This window comes from Hylaeus anthracinus, unplaced genomic scaffold, assembly GCF_026225885.1.
Source record: "Hylaeus anthracinus isolate JK02 unplaced genomic scaffold, UHH_iyHylAnth1.0_haploid 12000, whole genome shotgun sequence".
Lineage (NCBI taxonomy): Eukaryota > Metazoa > Arthropoda > Insecta > Hymenoptera > Colletidae > Hylaeus > Hylaeus anthracinus.
The window spans coordinates 8,726,117-8,747,992 of record NW_026534347.1 but is presented as its reverse complement, the minus strand read 5'-3'; the positions used below and the strand labels follow the sequence as shown (position 1 = coordinate 8,747,992).

General features: G+C 35.9%; 1 protein-coding gene across 6 annotated transcripts in view; it reads right to left on the bottom strand.

Annotated features, from left to right (window-relative positions):
* LOC128890150 (potassium voltage-gated channel subfamily KQT member 1) overlaps positions 1-21,876 on the bottom strand; it is a 76,314-nt gene that overhangs the window by 18,749 nt on the left and 35,689 nt on the right. For 3 of the 6 annotated variants that reach the window (XM_054148387.1, XM_054148392.1, XM_054148391.1), the window contains exons 4-10: positions 19,522-19,648; positions 17,501-17,676; positions 16,442-16,582; positions 13,647-13,757; positions 13,000-13,206; positions 8,260-8,280; positions 2,753-3,000 (exon numbers count right to left, since the gene is read on the bottom strand). In XM_054148387.1, coding sequence (XP_054004362.1) covers positions 2,753-3,000; positions 8,260-8,280; positions 13,000-13,206; positions 13,647-13,757; positions 16,442-16,582; positions 17,501-17,676; positions 19,522-19,648 — 1,031 coding nt within the window. The remainder of the gene's footprint in view (positions 1-2,752; positions 3,001-8,259; positions 8,281-12,999; positions 13,207-13,646; positions 13,758-16,441; positions 16,583-17,500; positions 17,677-19,521; positions 19,649-21,876) is intronic. The other 3 variants (XM_054148389.1, XM_054148393.1, XM_054148388.1) reach the window with 2 other exon arrangements.

Genomic DNA, 21,876 nt, shown 5'->3' with positions numbered 1-21,876 from the left:
AAACAAAATGCAGTATAACTTGTTTTGCATTCGAAATTTACTCCTTAAATTATTGCAGTGCAATTAAGAATCAAGTACCACGTGTATAATTTTCTTTTGACTATACTGTCTATTCTAAAGTAACTTTTAAAATTTGGCCTATCATACGAGACAACCAATTTTCCCAAAATTTTAAAAATAAAATGAAATAAAACACGATTGAGTTTCTACTATTCAGGGCTTTCTGGTTAAAGTTTTTCGGAAAACCGTTTCATCGAATCATCAGCATTCCAGCTAGCTTCAACGGGGGCCTGAGGACACATTAATATTGTATACGATATGCACTGATATTGGTACTGTATAAACTGCAAGAACCGAGACCTTCAAAAAGCTTCAAGCTTCAAAGATTTCAGTCAACAAAACATGCTCATATTACGAACATATATTCGTGGAAAGCTCCTTACGATGAAATTAATGGAAGCTTTTATTCACGATTTTCTATTCGCCTGTAAATGCACCCTATTCTTGTTTATATTAATTAAATGATTGTATATTACTGACAAATACAAGATTCAATCGTCTGCTAAATAATATTTGGCATTATTAATATCAGGGTTCCTTAATTTATTACTGACACTTCCTGATCTAGATTAGATGTCGGGTTGCTAGGAGACTGACACTGAGCATCTAATGCGACGTATTAAATTGTCTAAACTGATTTAGAAAACAGAGAGTTGCTTTAGAACAAATTTTATAGGTACCAAATTCTTGTCTTCTAAATAGAGAACTTGTGATGGAAATATTAACGAATAAAAATTCTATTGCTTTCTACGGGTACAATTGCATATTTACGATTTGTAACTTCACAAATTTAAGGTATAAATTCCGCGACTCACGAATAGGTCTGTAACTGTTAAAATAGCACTCCAACTACTTCAACATTCAAACACTCTCCAAAACCTCTCTATTGGGAAGGGAAATTCCCAGTAAACTTTTCGAGCTTAATCACCGAAGAGTTAATCGACTTCGGAGATTGGAAATATGCAAATTGCCCCGACTATTCACAAGTATCTGTCTGCCTAAGATAAAACTTGTCCTACTTAAGAATTCAAACAAAACTCGTCCACGAGGCTTGACTTCACTCGACAGAACAAAAAATTAGTTAAAATTCTCCTTCGTTTCCAAAAATCACGAAAAGTAATCTCAGTTTCAATTCGACGAGCCACTAGACTCATTTTTCTTTAGCTCTCGTACTCCAGCGCAACCCGAAACCTTGCTGAACGCTAACTGGCCTCGTTCACACCACCGTTTCTCAGCCATTCGATAACCACTCGGTCTGATAAGAAATCGGTCCAGTCTTATTACCAGCTCGTTGCATTTTATTAACTGATCCGGTCGGGGAATGGATTTCAAGTTTCGTTTCAATGAGATGCTGGCGTTTTCATTTTCAAACTAGGATATGTATAATAATTTTTAATTATCGGACTGTGGAATGGATTTAAGACTTTACTGGAGTGATATGGCTATGCTTGGATTCTAATCTTGAAACTAAAATTTGTAGAATAATTTATAAAAAAATATCCTAGTAACGCATATCATTGAACGACTATCCATTCTGTTTTAAGCCATAGAGTGTTAGCCAGAGATGTACGCTGGCAATGCTTTGTAAAACATAAAAATCTTTCTTCTTTCTTTGGTGGATCTAATAATTTAATCAACGACACCAGCTGAAGTCTCTTAGAGCTGGTGCACCGACCACGAAGAATTTAGGGGATGATCTTATACGAAAACGGATGATTTTTTAATAAAAGAGATTTCGTTTAAGATTCCTGGTATACCTTTGAGTCTGAGTGCTTAAGCCTGTTTTCTGCAAGTTTCGTTAAGGAAATTACTCCATTTAGCAGTCAACTGCAGCGACTACAAATTGCGTCCACGTAAAAGGTTGTTGGACAAGGTTTACCGAGAAGTCAGCATGGAATCCTGAATGAAACGCTCTCTAATTAAGAAACTACCTATTTCCATAAAGGACCATCCTTAACTCAAAAGGTGATACGCCAGGTCTCAAAGAAACGTACTGCGTCGATTATTAATGTTTAATTCCAAGTTTTTTTTTCTCATTTTTTTTTTTTTAGAAACAGGTAGTAGGACCTATTTAAATAATTATTGGAAAAAGTCGTATATTCTTTAATTACTAAGACGTTTTTTTTGGATGAGTGTATTTTATATAATCTACAGGATTTCTTCTTTGCAGTTTTAAATTTGCACTCCGAGATAAAAGTTACAATATAATAGTGAATCGCGTTTCGCGATCAGTTTGGTTAGTTCAGTATTGACATTTTGTTCTGAAATTGGCTAACTTTATTGGCTAACGACCACTTTAACAATTACTACTCCAAGTGTCGTATATACATATTCCAAGGTACGTTCAATTACCTGTTTCTAAAGCTATCGAGTTAATACACCTGATATTGTATACATATCAAAGCAGACCTGTAACCTATCACCCCACAATAGTAAATTAAAATGAAAAAGCTGTTTGAGTGAACCTCCTGTTACAGCTCGCGACTGAGAAAAATGCCTCGAAGAGATGTAATCGTGGTCTCGGTACCCTTTCGATAACTCCACTCAGAGGTCTTTTCCCAACAGACGATCATAATCGCCATGGATAGCGAAAGGGTGAACGTAATCCGATAATTTCGATTCCCCAGCGGGCCAGTGGTGAACGGTGGTGTGAAAGAGGCCTAACGAAGAGGAAAATCAATGACCGACTCACCGGTTGTCGCGCCTGGCACGGTTCGGTGTTCCCGCCTTGGGCTCTTCCATGTAGAAGATAACGTCACCCTCGTTCTCCATCCTTTGATTGTCGTTTTGGCCACCAGCGTCGCCGGCAGCGCCACTGGAAACGCCGCCGGATATCGTGACCGGCGGCAACGATTGCTGCTGCTGCTGCACGTCCATCCGGTTCCGCGACTTCCGCCTCTTCAGTACGCTCGCCTTCTTTGCCACCTGGATCATCAGAGACTGAACCCCCGGTGCCCTCCCATTACAACACACGTCGAACACAACATGCACTACCCCTACTAGCGGGCACCAGCTCGGCTCCGAGCACGGATATCCATCTGAAAAGCTCCCTGGCTCGACGACATCTAGTCAAAGGTTTGCACCACCCCATTGAGAACTTAGGCTCGTCGCGGTCACGCGGTCTCTCTTGTTCTACCGTCACCGACCCTTTACTTGACAGGCGCAGAAGTTCGTTACGAGGATCGCGAAGGGTTGATTTTTTATGTGCATCTATTTCAAAATGTTTTTATTAGATTCGTGGGAGTCCAAGTAAGGGGTTGTTACACTTGCATGATTTTATTATTTCAGGGAGCAAAGAGACTCTGCGTCTACGTTATCAAGGTCGATATTTGAAAGGTCGATTTTGGATGTGCATCGATTTCAAGATGTGTGTTTACGATTAGATTGTTTCAGTCGTTGGAGTCCAAATAAGGAGTGATGACACTTGCATGATTTTATTATTTCAGGGAGCAAAGAGACTCTTTGTCTACGTTATCAAGGTCAATATAGGATTTCATTGCTCTCTCGAGAAAACCCTCGTAAGGGTTGATGGACATCTTTGGACTATCTGATCGGTGTGATTTAAATGCAAAATTTTAGACAGCACTTTATAGATAGAAACTGGAAGGGTTCGACCGTCTGCACCGCAGCTAACGACACCAGTGGGACAGTGACAAAGTCGAACGGTTCTTCGAGACGAACGATTCTTTTTCAGAATATGTTCCAGCAATTGGAATACGGACGAGATAAAGGTGAAATGTAACAGTATTTCGATCAACTCTGGCATAAATATCGAGGTGCTCGCAAGTAATTACCGTCCCATGAATACTTAGACAATTTATGTCAAAAATGATCACGTTTATTATTTATATATCGCGATGTTAATAAAAAGATAAAGCTGCTATCGGAATTCTAGTTTATATTACGTTTATTATATTAACTTATAAAATTCGTGTCGCTTATGTTGTTCGTATTGACATGCGCGGAACGTACATTAAGTGTACAGTTTATTTATAAACTCTGCATTTTGATTTGAGTTTTGATAACGAGGAAAACTGGCACTGAGGAATGGAGAGGTTTGAGGGTGTTTGACGGGATGGAAGAACGCAATGTGATTTATGTATCCAGAGATTAGGGTATGATTTTCATGAGATTTAACCCTTTCACATAGGGAAACTCAGACACAATGACGTGACACAAAAGACGTGATAGAAATGGTATTCGTATTACAAAGTATTATAAGGTGTAACTGTAGCCAGGCCCTACTTTTTTGAAACAAACCAATTCATGGGAATTTTGTAAAAACTGTAAAAATGTTTGAAAAATTAAAATTGAGAAATTTCGGGCATTGGCGTCGTACCATGCTTACAAAATTATTTTTACATACATTTACTAAAATGTAACGGTCTAAGTGTTGGTCGTGAATAAATTTAATCGAAAACTATCGTACTTAAAAATAGCATCTATTTCTAGTGGGCCCAACAATTATTCTCTGTTTGTCATCTCGAGGCACTTTATATCCTGCAACTCTATTATTACTCCAATATAATTCATAGCAATAGATAATCCATACACCAGCGCAGGATGCGTTATGAATTAATAATCAGTCTGTATGACGTAGAAAACTGTTGCAGTTCATAATTGAACCCACAGACAAGGTATTTATAATAAATGAGTCACATTACATTTTCCCACGGAGACAAGATAATCAAATACGATTGTCATTAATTATTATTTCTATAAAAACTATACACAAATGGAAGAAGGAAAATGACTGGAATGTTTGTTGAATAAAAAGAACGATATTTATTCATGAGATTAATTAAGAGGCGACTAATGAAATTGCGTCCACGATTTTTTGCCGTCACACTCGTAACACCCACTACAGTTTTCAACGGAAAAATAAAGGAAAATAATCCTTCTTTATTTTACGAGAGACTATAACAAAACCCACGACACTAAACCCGGGTCTTTCTCCTAAAAGTTTATCGAGTTTTTTTACGTATACACGTAGGAACCACCCCGCCCCCCATCCCTGATGCCACGTCGAAAATGAAACGAGTTTCCGTGCACGAATGACGAAACTGGGTCAGTATCAGTTTTCAAACCTGTTTTCGGGGCCGCTAACATAAACTCCGTATTAACGTCATATTCTCGACTCGCGGCATTAAGCGCTCAAGAAGGATACCAAAGCAAAACGCGGAAGGAATATAATAGATCATAAATCCCTAAAATTCCCCATAACGAGACGACGTATCCTATCCGCGCGAAAACCTTTTATTCCAAACCGTAAGTCGGTTATAAGGGCGCGCACGATTCGATCGCAGCTGATGAATGAATGTATTTTCAGAGAAGCCAAGTTCGATCTTGAAAAATGACCAACCGTGATTTTTTTATTTATTTAATGTTTTTTGAAATAGAAATTACATTGGTTTAGTTTTTGGCTCGAAGATTCTTCGGAAGTGATCGATTAAGAAAATCGAGTGCTGTTTCACTTTGGAGCGTTTCAACTGAATCCTCCTCGCAGAACGTGACAACTTACAAACGTTTTGCGTGGAATACAGCTCGTTCTATCAAGATGCAGGAAACAATCGCTCGTCTGCGAAGAAAGCGCCGCCAGAAGAATTCGAGGGAGGATCGCGTCAGCGTGGCGAGCGTAAATTCTCATTTCTGTTGCGAACGCGAACGTCCGTTTCTTTGCTTGCAGGCTGATGCGAAAATAAAACAGCGACACGTATGCATACACTGGGTTGACGCAGGGATGATTCCACCTCGGACATCTTGCGCGAAAGATGTTGCTTCGAGGAGGGTTTTGAAACTCTCGTTGCGCTTGAAAAATTACTTCCTCGGAATTTGTAAACACGGAATAATGAAAGGCAAACAAGCGCTTTGTTTGTACTACTGGAAATGAAATTAACGGAGTTTTGTGGCACGCTTTTGATCCACTTCGGTCGACGAAATTTTACGAACAACCACAACGAGTTACAAAATCAAACATATAATATTTTTCTTTGATGGAATGGTTAAATAGAATTCCCGTTTTTTGATTGATAAAATATTTGGAATTTATTTGCTCAGTTTTTGACTGTTATTGTTTTTTAAAGAAAGGAATACTGTTTGATTGTGAAAGCAATAATGAAGGAAAATGTATATTTGTTTAGTATAGTCTGCAATAAGTTGGTTAGAAGCAAAAAAATTTAGTTACAGATTAATAATTGAACCCATATAATTACAAGTCATGGAATTGTATCGAAACATCCTTGTGGAATATATTTTCAGAAATTTCTTGAGTAATTTTATCAGAATCATACCTGCTATTGCTGTCAACCCGTGTTAGATGTACAGGGTGTGAATGAAATCGAGAATACTTGTTTAAATTTACTAAAATGTTTATCACGTTTCGAACAATGAAAATAAAAATAATCGTATCCTTAATATATAAAGAAATAGATTACTCTCTTCCATATTTCTAAAAATAATATTTGGTAATAAATATGGATATACGATAACTAATTACATTTATTAAAATTCAGCGAACCGTTTCCATAAAAAAAAAGGAAAAAAAAAAAAGAAATGTCACCTCTGACATAACAACAAAATTCAAACCATAATGAAATACGGGATATACGATGTACCTCGAAATTCTAGAAAAACTGAAGCTTATTTTCAGTTTAAAAATACGAAAAAGAAAAGATTTAATTCATGTTTGATAGCAGTTTGAAATCCGAGCAATCACCGCGAAAGTCAAGTAAAAAAATTGTAAACTATTATAAAATACATTTTTACGGTTTGAATATTGCATTTTTTTGCATCGTTCACAAATTCAGCGTTTTATCGTCAATAAATAAATTACACAGTTGAATTTGTTAAAGCAAGCGTGAATAACAATTTTTATTACGAATAGCCATCGAGAAATCCTTCATATGTATTTTTTTTTTTTATAAATATCGTGGACCAAATCTTTCCTGAAATGTCATATGAAATCTATTTTATTTATAAAATTGCTCTTAATTTAGAATACTTGATGCAAAATTCAGTAGAAAATTGATGTAACAACTATAGCTGCAAATGTAATTCTCGTTTTTCATTACCACCCTGCGCAAATAAGCGTTTCGTTATACGTATACCCATCGTATACACAGACACGGTACACATAGTTCAAGCGCATGCGCAATAACAAATTAAAAAACGTGAAGTCACATCGCATGACACAGACCTTTATCCCATCGAGTTAGTGCGGTGATACGAAGCTTAATGGTGCAGTAAAGAAAAAATAATAATACAAACACGTGTCCTTTCGTCGCGAATCGCAAGAAATAATTTTCTTTTACATATCCGCGTTACTTTAAAAACGGCGCGCTTTACAAGTACGCGTCGCGAGGAAAGCGTAGCGCGTTTTTGTACCATGAACCAATGCAAATTTCCTCGATGACAAAAAGCGTTGCACGATTTATTCGGCAGATCGATAAACACGGCGAAACAAAAAGCTGTTACATAATCCTCGAAAACCGATTTTCTCTCGCGTACAGATGAGACGAAAGATTGCTAGCGAGACGTTCTCGAATCGGTGAATAATTTATTTGGAAGCCAAAAGTGATTTTGAGTCTCACTTGCTGGCGTATCGTGTACTCGATGACACGAATTCGTCTTATCGCAAGGCCAAGTATCTTGGTTCGTGATAATGACACGTTCAGAAATTCTAAACAAAAGAGGAAAATATCTGTGAAGGTGTACACACTCTTCAAAATTTATTTACGTACAACAAACGTTTGAAAAATAACGTTAATTCATCTATGTATTTTGATACTCTATTTTATTAATTAATCGTAAATTCTCAATTTAAAAATTTAGATTGAATTATAAATCATAGTATTAGGTTCTAAAGACGACTCAAAATCGAAAGGTGAAACGCAGTAAATACAGACCGATTTGAGAAGAAATAAAAATTTAAACTTCTGCGCGTCTTTCTCTCGGAGTTGTCAAACCTCTTTGTTCGCCTGTCTCGAAGAAGATGTATCGCGAACAGAGATACTTTGTATGAATAAAACGAACCCACGTCACCGAGTATGTACACAATTCAAAAGACTCGTGTGCGATCGATGGTCCCGGCGTTGAACACGAGACGGTTCGGGTACTCGTGTGTAAAGAAACGTGATAAATTGTAAATAAATAAACATGCAAAAGAGTAAAAATTGAAATAAATCTAAAGCCTTTACATACCATCTTCTTTACACAAATCAACTGAAATATATTAGGTACATTTTATAATCGTCCAACACAAGGAACACTGATTGTATTTACAAATGTGGGTTCGAAGAAAAAAAAAAAGTAAAAATAAATAAACGAAGACACGATCGTCTTAGAAAAACGGCGCTGGTGAAGGAAAAGAATCGGGGATCGCGCGAATCTTTGGCAGCAGATGCGAGAAATACATAATGTGTCGCGAAATTCGTGAACCAGTGTGCCGAAGAAATTTGTTGACAATCTTTTGATGTCTCGATTTCCAAAAGTTTACCACGAAACGATCTCTAAGAGAATTTTAATATTCGGTAGAAATTTATCTCCTTTGCACGCGTTTCCTACTAAAATTTGTATCGTTTTTTTTTTCTTTCTTTTAATACGATCAATTATGTCTCCAATGGCGTATATATTTTCTAGCAGTTTGATCTAGTCAAGCACGCGACTTGAACGTTTCTATTTACGCATTGCAGGCATTGCGTTAGATGGCGAATTAGCAGAAATTAATTTTGCGACGAGCATAAGAAACGTCGGCGAACAAAATCCTTGAGGCAGAACGATCAGGCAACCAAGGATATTACGTCGATAAATCAAGAACAATATACAATTTTCATAATGTACGGTTCTTATGCGGAGACTTGAGAGAATAGTAAAAAGCGAAGGAACTGAAACGTGAATCCACAATAACGAATCGTAATTACAAAAAGAAAAGTACACCTCCATAGATTCACACATACACATTTGCATTCCGTGAATTATGTACACGAGTACTATTAAAAAATGATTCAAATCGTGTCGATCGCGCGACTCAAAACTCAACTATATTGTTCCTCTCGTACAGCGAATGCGGAAAGCGATTTGCATAACAAGAACGATCGATGTGTCGAAGTTCCGAAAGCGAGAGCTATGAGAGAATTTTAATTTTAAATAAAAAGAAAAAGGTGGAACGTTAAGCATCGGGAATCGATTGATCAATTTCGACATCTCTCTCTCGATCAGATTGTACAGAAAATATAAATAAACAAAATGTTATGATATAACTATGCATACACCGAACTCTCAAATACTCAACATTCCAAATTGTACGAGGTGCGGTGTAATTCGAAGCATAATCGAAGAGGGGTATGATTAGGAGCAAGATATTAGAATTAAGATAAAGAATTATTGCGTGATATCCTTCTAAGCATTTTGGTAAAATTTTGTGGAATAAAATGTTTGGACGGATACCAAGGAATAATAATTCATTTCCAAGAAGCTAATATTGGGAAATATTATATACTAACATTATATAATATTAACATTGTATAAATCTCTATAAGTGAGATGTTGTTTTAGTGAAATTTCAGATTGAACACGAATAAAGGGACAGTGAATAAGTAATCAACTTATAACTGAATATATCAATTATTCATTATAATTATCTCTTTGCACAAGATATTTAAAAAATAAGCATCGCGAGGAAGTAAACAAAATAAATACATTTAATTTAATCACAATGGGACTTTCGCTTATTTTCGAAGAATTAAACGCGTCATCTTCGATTGTACTTCGAAAATCGCACAACAGCTTGTATAAATCCAATAAAACTCATGGCAAACTCAAACTCAAACGGCAAACGCAACGAAAATTACTGCTCATTAGAAGAAGCAACCGTCGTAAGCGGGGAAACGCGATACAATTTGTTTAAAAACACGAAATAATAATCGTACCCAACGTGAAAATAGTCGAAAACCCAACAGAAGCGAGATATCGATCGTGTTCGAAAACGAGGGGAAACGAAAAGAGTAATATGCAAAAGCTTCCAAGCGTAATTCGAACTGCATCAACACACGAATAGTTACGAGCAACAATCATGTATATTAATATCTGGTTATTTAACGGCACATTGAAAACACAGAGCAGAAGTCGCATTCTCTGCTTGCATCCATCCACTGCCAAATTCTCTGCATAACTTCGCTAGGGTACTCGAGGTCCCACGATTGCGTGTGAACCAACGGGGATTTCGTTTACCCTGATTCGATTAACGTTTTTAACGGAATTCGTAGGATTTATTGCTATTCACACTCTCTCTCTCACTCTCTCTCTCTCTCTCTCTGTCTCTCGCTCGCTCTTGCTTCTAACGTTAATCTGTGAATTAACGTGCCAGCAAGTAGCTACCGTCGAATCAATATTGTATGATTTATGGCATCCCAACTCAGCGATAAGTAACCTGCGGACCGTTTTTAAAATGCTGTCAGAGAATTTATAGGCGTATTTTATAATTTATTACGGAGAGGCAATTTTTAACGAACTTGGATTCGCGAACTTCTTACTTGCCATTTTTAATTCTGTTGGAAGTTTCATTCCACGTACATTAATTTATTGTTAAAATAGAATAAGTAAAATGAAGAGCATTATTATTTGTATTATATTAATTTTTCTGTTATCTATCTCTTATTAAAAATAAATCCTGTTATACTATTTAAGAATTTAAATGTTTGTTGTTGATCCTGCTCTTCAGTTGGATAGTTTCTTAACATGATTGCAATTCAAATAAGGATGATATAAAGACAATTTTATTTTAGACGATTTTATGTGGAGAAAATAATTTGAACTTCTCAATAAATAGGATTCTACTTTGTTTAATGGACGTTCAATTCCAGGTTTAATATTTCTGGTCCTGTTTTAATTTTAAATTTTCACATACCCTTTAAATTATACAGGCTTCATATTATTTTTCCTTTGGCGAAACGAACCTGGAAACTGTTCGACAATTTTTTTCACGGGGACATTCAATATTTAAAATGTCCCCATACTAACTCGGTATTTTGGATGAGCTCAGAAAACGTGGACTACGATACTGTATCGCGCACGTTCTTTACTTTTATTTTTAACCGCGGTGAAAGTTTCAATTGCATGCTGAAATTTAAAACAATTTTAATTAAAGCACTTGAAATTTTTCAAACTATGTTAATATTGAGATTAAAAATATGCCTGTAAACTTGCTGACATCATTCCAAAGCCACTCAACGTAGTACGTACGATATATCGCGTAATCTCGGTAAAACATTATTGAATTGTGTGCAAAATGAAACAAATATTTCATTAAATATGTATTCTTTGAATATTTCGCAAGCCTAAATTTTCATATCAATTATTTATTCTTCTATCTCAATTAGATTAATATTTTAATAGCACTTTAATATTTCAACGTTTCTGGAGTTGATAAAGTATTACTGCAAAATTTTAGCCATTGATGACTTCCAACACACTATTGATAGAATCAAACTTCACAAACGATTACAAATTGCAAATTACAAATCGTTAACAAACGATTGAAACAGCACATAATATTGAATCACCTTCCTCATTTCAAAATTAAAAAATCAAGGAATAAATTTACATTTCATTGATTAAATGTCAATAATCTAAACATCAACAGTATTCTTCACTGGTTCAATTAATTTCTCGTCACACGTGTTTGTTGATAGCTGATAGTTTTGAATGGCAGTCACACTAGTTGTTCAAGATAGCAACGGACAGACGTGGTCACGTCAAAACATTCTCCGCGTGTATGCGTGACGTTTCTTGACGGTGACCGTCCGGTTTGTTAATCGATAACGCGAGCGATCGTTCGGATAGAAATTCTGTAAAAGAGTACTTCGATAACCCTTTGACCATCTGGTTTGTGACAATGCAAATGGCACGCAACGAAAGTCAATGTTTATTTTTAAGTGTCAACTATTACGATTGTTTAGTATTTTTATTGCTAATAAAATGAGGTACCTTTATATATTTGCACTGTATCACTTCAGTACTTTTTTTTTTCATTCTGTTAATAATTTTCACATTTAGGCTTATCTAAACAAATATTCGTTTTGTCTGGTAGATTTTGTTTATACTAGGTGATTCTGTGTGTAAAAATACATCGCAACAATACAATCAAATATTTTTGCACAATTGTTCGTTTATGAGATAATTGATTCAGAAGTTCACTGGATGTTTATGTCTGGTTTATATTATTCCTACTAATCTTGGGATTTATAAATATTAAGGGTGGCATAATTTTATTTGTTTATTGTCAATTTTACTTTCTAGATTAGTTTCGACCAGGTAAAGTAAATAATATCATAACGTGGTCATTATTTAGAGAGTCGAGAGTATTGGAACACCAAATCAAGTAGAAAAAGCGAATAATGGTCAGACGGGTCAGACGAGTTCTACTCACTGCGAACTATCAACTAGCCTGATTATACCACTCGTTCCAAAACTACACATATATAACTCTACATAGCTTGTACTCTTTTTCCTCAACATAGTTTATCTCGTATCAGTAATTTAAAAAATATTAATATATTAACAATCAAATATTAACAATCATTGAAAACATTCACCGCGATTAATCAATATATCATCACGTATTCCGTAACTTCTTTAGTTGAATCGTAATCCCGGCAACTTTCGCAGACAAAATTTTGCAGTAAACTAAGTTTCGACCGCTCCAGAAACGAGTGAACGTTTAAAGCGGGTTCTCGACCGTGACGTTTCGAACGATAAAGGAAACAAAGGTCACGAGTCGCTGACTGAAACGATCCCAAACGCTATAACAGCAAAGAACGAAAATCGCAACCTGTCGGCCTCGATAAAGACGATCGAGTAACATCGTAAGCAACTAGACACATCAACAACCAACGGCTAGTAGCTACTGCCACTGAACTCGGGCAAAGAGTCGCGAAAGCTTACCTTTCCCAGAGGCGTGGAGGGTTGTCCGGCAGGGGCTGGATCCTTTATATAGATATTCCAGGTCGCCACACTGTTGATGGCTTTGTCGGCGGCGTAACATCTCCAGAGGCACTGTATCAACATGGCAGCAGCCGGTATCTGTCGATTGAAATGCTTCTGACGTTGCTTTTGTTGGACCTTCAACGCGAAACCGGAGCCCAATATACCCTGAAACGAAGATTTATTCGTCCTTAAAGGTGGTCCTCTACTCCGAAACGCTCCAAACTCTTCTCGTACGTTTCTCTCAACCTTTATCAACTATACTTCTTTGAGCCATGCACGTTCATTAACGCACACATCATCGGTAAACTTGTAATACTTTTATAATATTCTCTTTTCTCAACAGATTCTAGGCAATTCTCATCATTCTTTTGCACCTGAAGTACTGAACATGAATTTTTGAAATTTGGTACATTTGCTTATAAATGTTTGTAGGAGATTTTGTTGACTTATCAATTCTCCTGCTCAATTTTTATCGAAGTTACAAACAATATTCTACGTCACATCAAACGTCCATGTCTTAAAAAGTTGAAAGTGATTTTAGCGAAAAAAGTATTTTAAGAATTAGTTTCTATCAGGATTCTGGTAGATATACGAATTATACTCACAGCTGGAAGTGCGAAAAAGGATATTGCGAATACGCTGAAACACGAAGCGACTATTTTTCCCATCCACGTTTGTGGGACAGTGTCACCGTATCCGATCGTGGTCACGGTGATCTGAGCAATACAAAAAAAGAACCCTCTTATAGCACAATAAAACAAATAGCATTATAGGTAATTGTTTGTAGAATTAATTTCACAAGCAATATAGTAAAACGAATAAATACGTCTTATTTATATAGAAGTAATAAATGTGTATTCAGAATGTATCGAGAAAAGTGAAAAAAACATGAAAGTAAATACTGGTGGTAAGAAAGTAACGCTGCGAGCATGTTTCGAAGTAAACTTCTACGTAACTTTATATTTCCGCTAACAGGGCACTTAGGATGATGTACTGTTCAGACAAAAAAAAGATACTAGAAGAACTTCGTCATGCTGTCTGAAGTATCTTAAAATTGCTGTGGTTGAAGTTATTTGTCCAACTCGCATCTTATAAGTAATCGAAATAAATGTTAGAAATATGTTTTCATAAAAAAAAAAAAATGATGATAGGAATCAGCAACAATGAATACTACAATATTATTTGGTTTAAGTAGTCTACGTAATCATGTAATACACGATTCCCTCTGAAAGTATTAATAAACTGTCTATTTTACAATCAGTGCAGTAGTAACAAAAACATAGGACAAAAGTACCCCGAAATTCCAAAATTCGAATCGACGTCATACGATATTTTCATGCATTCGCTAGCCGCAAGCGGCGTAATCGAAGCTAAATGAAAACACAACGTTACCGAAACTGAAATTCGATGGCGTTCATCATCGCTTTGAATCGAATCAACCCGGTTGTTTTGAAATTCAACTGAAAACGTCTCGATTGTGCAATTTTCACTCGTCAAAAGTCGAGAACGACGGTGAGAATCAAACAACAATCAAACGGTCGCAATCCACGGGACGACATTAACACAACCGCATTTAAATCCACACTCATTCGTGCCCGCTTTAATCGATCGCGCATTCATCGTCACTGGAACTCCAAATACAGGCATATTTTCCGAATGATTAGCGTCCACCGCTTAATAAACATTTGCGACCGGCACCGCGCATACAATTAAGCCCGTACACTACGTTCAACGAAACCCGTTCCAGAGTAACGAGCGAAACGGTGGACTGAATTAATTATTCGCGCTAATAGAAACCGAACGAGCTGGACGCTTATTAGACCGAGATATGTACATACATACGAATGCATTCTGCTTATTTAATCGAATCTTTCGTGCTGGTAATTTTTACACGTTCGTAGAAAGAATTTAATTTTACAAAATTTTCATTTGGGTATATTTTCGCGTCGTCCAAAGTAAATTGAATGCAAATTGCCAATTTGTTTAATGTCCTTTGAACAATCCTTTGTCCTGAGTAATAGCCCGCTAATCTTTGGAATGTATTCCAAAGAAACTTCATATTCAAATTTTATATTCTCATCTCAAGATCTTATTTAAATAAATTCGATCGATGGTTAAAGATGGTTATCTTTGTATTAACCCTCTTGTATATTTTTCCTTTTTTCAGTCATATATCTAAAACTTCGAAAAATGTCAAGAAATGATTCAAGTACATTTTAAAGGTAATTAAATTCTACAAAAAAATAATTTTGTAACCCTTTACAATGTTAGTAACATACGTTAGTATGCTGGGTTGAAATTTTTCTTCTGCATCGAGAATCAGTAATAACTATTTCTCAACACTGTTCTGTCCATTTCTAGAATAATATTCATTTTCTATCGAAATATCATTACAATACAGATACAATATCTGTATCTTAAACACCGCTTACATGTTTATTAAAAAATCTTTTTAAAAGTAGCACAGTAAGCTTAAAAGGGTTAAGAATCACTGGTCTACGCTGTCGCGAGTTAAGCTTGAAATTCGCATGAACGAGCGAAAAGCACGCCTATTAGCGGCTGCGGGGAGTCCTCGGTGATGGATAAAAACGCATTTATCGCCGCGCAGCATAGTGGATGCATCGTTTCGCAGATAATTGCTGCACTCGTCATTTACACGGCCGGATGAAATCGACGATGAATGAAAAATGCATTCACGAGTGCGCGCCATCGATGGATGAAAAAGAAAAAAAAAGAAGCGTGACGAAGGAAAACAGTACATGAAAGTGGGGTAAATGAGCATCAAGATTTATCGATAGGGAGCAACCGATTGAAGGATGCTTTCCGCGTATTCTACCGCAACGAAAATATTTTTCCCCTTGAAAGGCAATTCCGAACGATGTCAACGATCACTCGTCCAGTTCGTAACGAGTACGTTGAATATTATTATTATTAAAAGTTTTTTAAAAGTGAACGAAAAGATACAAAGGGAGGGAGGGATGAAGTAGCTTTTAGGTCCAAAAGATTCACAGAATTATAGTAAAATATTTTTCAAGGGAAAATTTAAAAATAAAGCCATGTGGATATAAAATTGATATTTCTATATTTCTCACGGCTTTTGAAAATTGTAGGTGGCAATATTGGAAATATTAACATTTTTTAACGGCAGTAATTAAAGGACTCTGATGCACAGATGGCAGTTGTTAAAAGATCATATTCTGTGAAATGGAGAAACCGTGTAATTACACAAAATTATTAATAACGATCTACATGATGAACACTTACTAAGATAATGAAGGAGAAATAATAGCACTATGTTAAATTATAGAAGCATCTAATTATGATACAACATAATACAGGACCACATAAAAAAATTAAAAGAAGCGACAAATAACAAGCATTTAGGAATAATTATATTTACCACTCCCCACCACAGTGCGTCGGCGTAGCTGGAAAAGTCTGTTTTTCCATCGGGCCCGACAGCATCTTTTTCGGCAAGGTACACGAAGTAACTGCTGAAAATAAGACCTAGGAACCCGATGTATAACGTCGTGATCAGCTCCTGAAAGTTACGAAGAAGAACCATTTAATACAGTTCTTCTTTGCACCATTATTATATTATAATCCGATTAAATCTCTATATAAAAAAGTATAAATAAAAAGAAAAGTCGTATTTAAAGAAATTAAATTTATAAAATATAGTTTCGAATATTTATAATTTCGTCAATAAACTGATATCCTGTTCCGTTTTATTTGCATTTTCCTTTTATTTTACGTTTGGATAAATTAATATAATTAAGTAACTGACAAATTACAGGCATTTTGTGTTATTCGTTGGTTTATATTGTTTTCCGAACAGAATGCTAGGATATCGATTTACATGGTATCCGGAGGAACTAATTTTCCTTGTAAATCGGAGGACAGATCTATTTTTCTGTAATTTCATTCGGCGACAACTGAAAATGCATCGCAGAAAGCTGCGGCCAATTTACGTGGACGATCGAAGTTCGTTTGCCGTTGGGATTGAAAATCAAGCTATTCGCAGACCAACGAACTTCGTATCGAATAATTTTCCGATAGTAAACGTTCATGAAACACCGATGAAAGATTTCTTTTAAAGTAGGTGGGACATACTGTCGTTCCATTAATCAACATTTGAAATTACTGGGTATTGCTTGGGTATCGTTGCGACATTCTCTTTTATTTTGTAGCACGGTGTATCCATTGATGATATTCTCATGGAAATACAACGATAAATATACAAATTCCTATTTTTAGTAGATTAAATTCCATGGTGTATAGAACACCAATCTTTTCATAATAAAAATTGTATGCAAACGACAAATAAATTTTAATTGTCAATACTGGATGAACATCATTACATTCACCCTATAAATAAACAAACAATGCTTATAAGCAAAGAGGTACTGTATCGAATTTTTATATAAAGTAAGGATTAATTTATTATTCACCGACATACCTGACGATGAATGAAAACGACAGAACCGAGAAGTCGCCACGTGCCACCTTGTCGATCGACGTGGAGCATTCGTAGTATTTGCAAAAATCGGATGCCCCTTATGGCGGATGTGGCAAACACCTGACCGTTGCTTCCCACCGACAAAACCACCATAGATGCGACCACCACGATTAAATCTGACGACAGTAAAATTTCTCTTTAATTACACTAATAATAAAGAAAAAGACAAATTTGCTTTTGTGAAAAAGGATTTAGAAGTGAATACTTTTAATTTAAAATATTGGAGTTAATTTTATTAAGTGTACAAATCACCTGTAATTTTTATTAAATGCTTATGTAAAAAATGTAACATCATGAAGATATGGAAAATGATTTTTATTTTTAATGTAATAAATAAATATTTATACCTTTTCCCTTTTCCCTATTTTTCTATTTATTTCATAGTATGTTCCTGTTTCAATTTGGTAAAGATCAGATTTAGTCAACTTGTATTCTTTGGTTAGATGTTGTTTGGTTTGGTAAGTTACTATCACTTTCCCCATTTTTTTTAAGGTTTTCATTGATACGAGACCTGAGCCAAATGGCTTGCTTACGCCGCGCGCTGTATAATAACCGGTTGATGCGTGGCCGATGACATTTCACTGCGTGACGTCCCACAAACTTGAATATTGCATGGAAATCGATCGCGTGGAATTGGCCCTACCAATAAACACGCGATGCCTGATCCGATTAATACCCGGCTCGATGTTACAATTTACTCGGCCGTAAAGAACACTCGCGAATCACGTCGCGTTACCGCAATCGTTTCTAATCTAACGAGCCTCGATGAAGCGATCTTACCTATCCTTTTACGCGGATTAATTACGCGCTCTCTGGCGAAAAACGTGATCGATACGGAGTCAACGTAAAGCGACTCGAGGAATTACGGAACCGTTCCACGGAACTGTTAGAAATTATGCGACGGAGAATAACATCTATGTTTCTGTATAAAAGCACGATACGAAGTTACGAACCCTTTTGGTTCTTCGTTATCGTGCCTTCGCACTCGAGAGGAATTGATGAAGAGACACCTAGTTTGACAGAATTTTATTTATAGTGTCATAATCATTAAAAAATTATTAGTGATAAGTAGATCAAAGAAACTTTATCTTAGCTGGTAGTAAAAGTGATTAAATCTAATAAATGGTAACATTTGTCAAAAGAAGCTTTATCCAAGGTTACAGTATAAGACGTGAACTTGTAGAAAAATTGTATTTCTGTAATATACATTCTTTTTGAACGAGTCCACATTCAGTATCATTGGATGTTCCATGGAAGAGTAACATTTTATAAAAAAATGGAACATTGCATCAATACGAGATATATTCCATCTACTGTCAAATCGGAGTTAGATGACGAATGGCGTGGTGCTGTACATCAGCCTTTGCTGTCGAAAATTTAATATTTATGGATGATAAAATGTCGAAATACATCAAAATTCCACTAGAGTTTTGTAAAAATAAAGTGAAATCAGTTCCTCGACTATTGCCAACATTAAATAAAGTCATTGCCTCTCTATCAATTCGATTCATTTATTTTAATTTTCCCACTCTATCAACAAAAATTGGCTGAATCGTAAAATGTACAATTCTAAATGACACTCACAGGATATTTTATTTTTTATACGAAAATTCATACGAAATTTAGACAACGAAAAGTATAGTTGGAAAGGCAAACATCCAGGAAGATAATAATAATTAAATGTTTGTTTATCCCAGCTTGAAAATATTCGACTGGCAACGAGAAACATGGCAGAGATGTAACGGGTATCGATACACGCGATAATTGATGGGCGCAGCACGGCTCGAAACAATTTTGACTAGATGGAAGTTTTGACCGGAGGTCGAGTCGGCTTGCGACACAAAGAGGCTACATTCCCGATCCAATTCTGGGCCACGACAACTGGACAATGCGCATATTGGATTAGCTCGAGCATTGCGTGATTGAAGTGGTCTCGGTACGCATTAGGGGGACGCACTCACCTATGATACAAATCGGCTTCCGTATGAATCGCAGTCTGCCGCAACAACCCATATACTTCGATCTGCAGCCTGCGCTCCATAACCTCACCATGTATTCCACGCCGAAGAATACCACCAAACATATTTCCTGGAAATGGATAAAAATTCATTCGGTGAATCATAGGCTCTCACAGTTATATTATACGTGCTTATTTCTTTAAACATCGAATAATACTTTTCTCGTTAATATTAGGCACAGAAATTAATTTCATACCTTTCTAAAATGAACTAAACATGACAAGATCATTTATTTATAAGGAAAAAACATATTCTAAGAAAGCGTATATAATTGTAAAATCAAACGTCGAAGAAATCTGTGTGTTTTATTACTATGGAGATTGATACTTTAATGTGATATTGAGTAAATATTTCTGTTCCGAATGGAGTTATAAGTAATTAAATATGGAGACAGAGAATTAATTTCTACACCTTAATTAATTCCCGTTTTTTTTTTGTCTTTACTTTATTTATAAACCTGTACTCCATTCTGGAGTATTCGTGACTATGTTTCGGTACTATACTGTCATACACCACGCAAATATAATATTTCTATATTATGAAAGATACAAGAAATATGTTAAACCTAAAGTTAAATATTAGTATTCAATCCTATATAAAATATAAATTGCTTAACAGATGAGTTATTTTATTAATTTAAAGGATGTATGAATAAAATGTACACAATATCGTGCGTGTTCTCTGAAAACATGACGTTCGATTCTCAATATCATTGTACAATATCAAATGTTCACTTTAAATTTTATACAGCAATTATTCAGGTACAATATGTTCTCTATACGAAAATTTCACGCAACCAAATATTTCCAATTAAAGTATGAAAAACGTATAGAATTCATACACCTCCTGAATTTATTCAATTAAAATTTGTTCACAGCGGTGAAATAAAAAACCGAAGTTGTCCATACTTGTTAACCAATCGAAATAAAGGATGTTAAAGGACGCGAAATATGAAACGAAATGGCAAATGATAAATGGCAGTTAAAAGAGTGGATACGAGAGGAATTCTGTGAATAAAATTCCAGTTAAAAAGGTTTGGAGAACAATTATACCTATAAAGATAAAACAACGTGCGCGTCGAAACCGCGATGCTTAGACACAGCTAAATGAACAAATCAATACGCGAATTGTGGACAGGAGAAATGTAAAAATAATTGCCTTGGTGAACCGGCAATCGTAATAGCGAGGAGGGCATTTCCGTGATGACGTTCTATGCTAGCCCAGTCATTAATTCCTCGTTCCTAAAATAAATGTGCAACGAGTGCTACGGTATATAGAGATGTTATATCGATTGTACGACCTTTATTTTAACGCCACGACGTTGTGGAAAAATGGGAACATCGATGACAGAATCGTAATGTTTGGGAATATCGTGATATTTTATCAGGATTTCAGACTCGTTTCGGGAAGGTCACTATCACACGCGAATTATGCCACTGTCGGCGAATTAAAACTAATGACTGGTCAGAGCACTTACAAACGCTGGGTAATGCGACAATTATTCTAATCTTCTATTGTTGTTTACAATGTATATAATTAGAATACTGTCATAGCAATAATCAAGTATTTTCTATTCAAGTGTCTAGTTGTTTTTATTTTCATCCTAAGCGACCTTAAATATCTTCATCTTTTGAAAATGAATTCTCTCATCTGTTATATCACACTAGTACCTACCAATGTTTTCTTATATTTTAAATCGCATACAATTGGCACTGTGCTAATAGAAAGAAACGAATAAAATTTCTAGCAAATGAATAAAATTTCTTTATAACCTAATCTTCTGTGATTAATTCAATTCTGATTAATTCAACTCCTATTTGACGACCTATAAATACCTAAATCACCCCTCTTTCATCTATTCCTCGAACCACGTATTTTCTAATAATTATTATTACGACAAGGGGTTTCGCTGACCGAAAGAAATTAAGCAGAAATGTTTTCTGGAAAAAGGAACTGCTAGGTGGACTGTCTCACGACGCTATTTTTAGGACGTCACGTGGCAGAAAGTCGGAAGCCAGGGGCAGCCTGTCATTAGGGCGAAAACGCCAAGTTGTCAAACCTCGTAATATGCGCGTAAAAAGCTTTCCACGGTGTGTACCCGAGGTACATAAGGAGAATCTACGAACCTCCTGACAATGGACGAGGACAAGCATACACGGAACACCCCTCGAGTAGGGGCTGGCACGTGGGGGCGGTTGCCAGTCCCTCCACGGTACCCCAAACTTCTATATTCTTTATTTCCTGACATTTGCATAATGGCTTGGGCAACCAAGTGACGGTTTCGTGTCGCTAGGAATC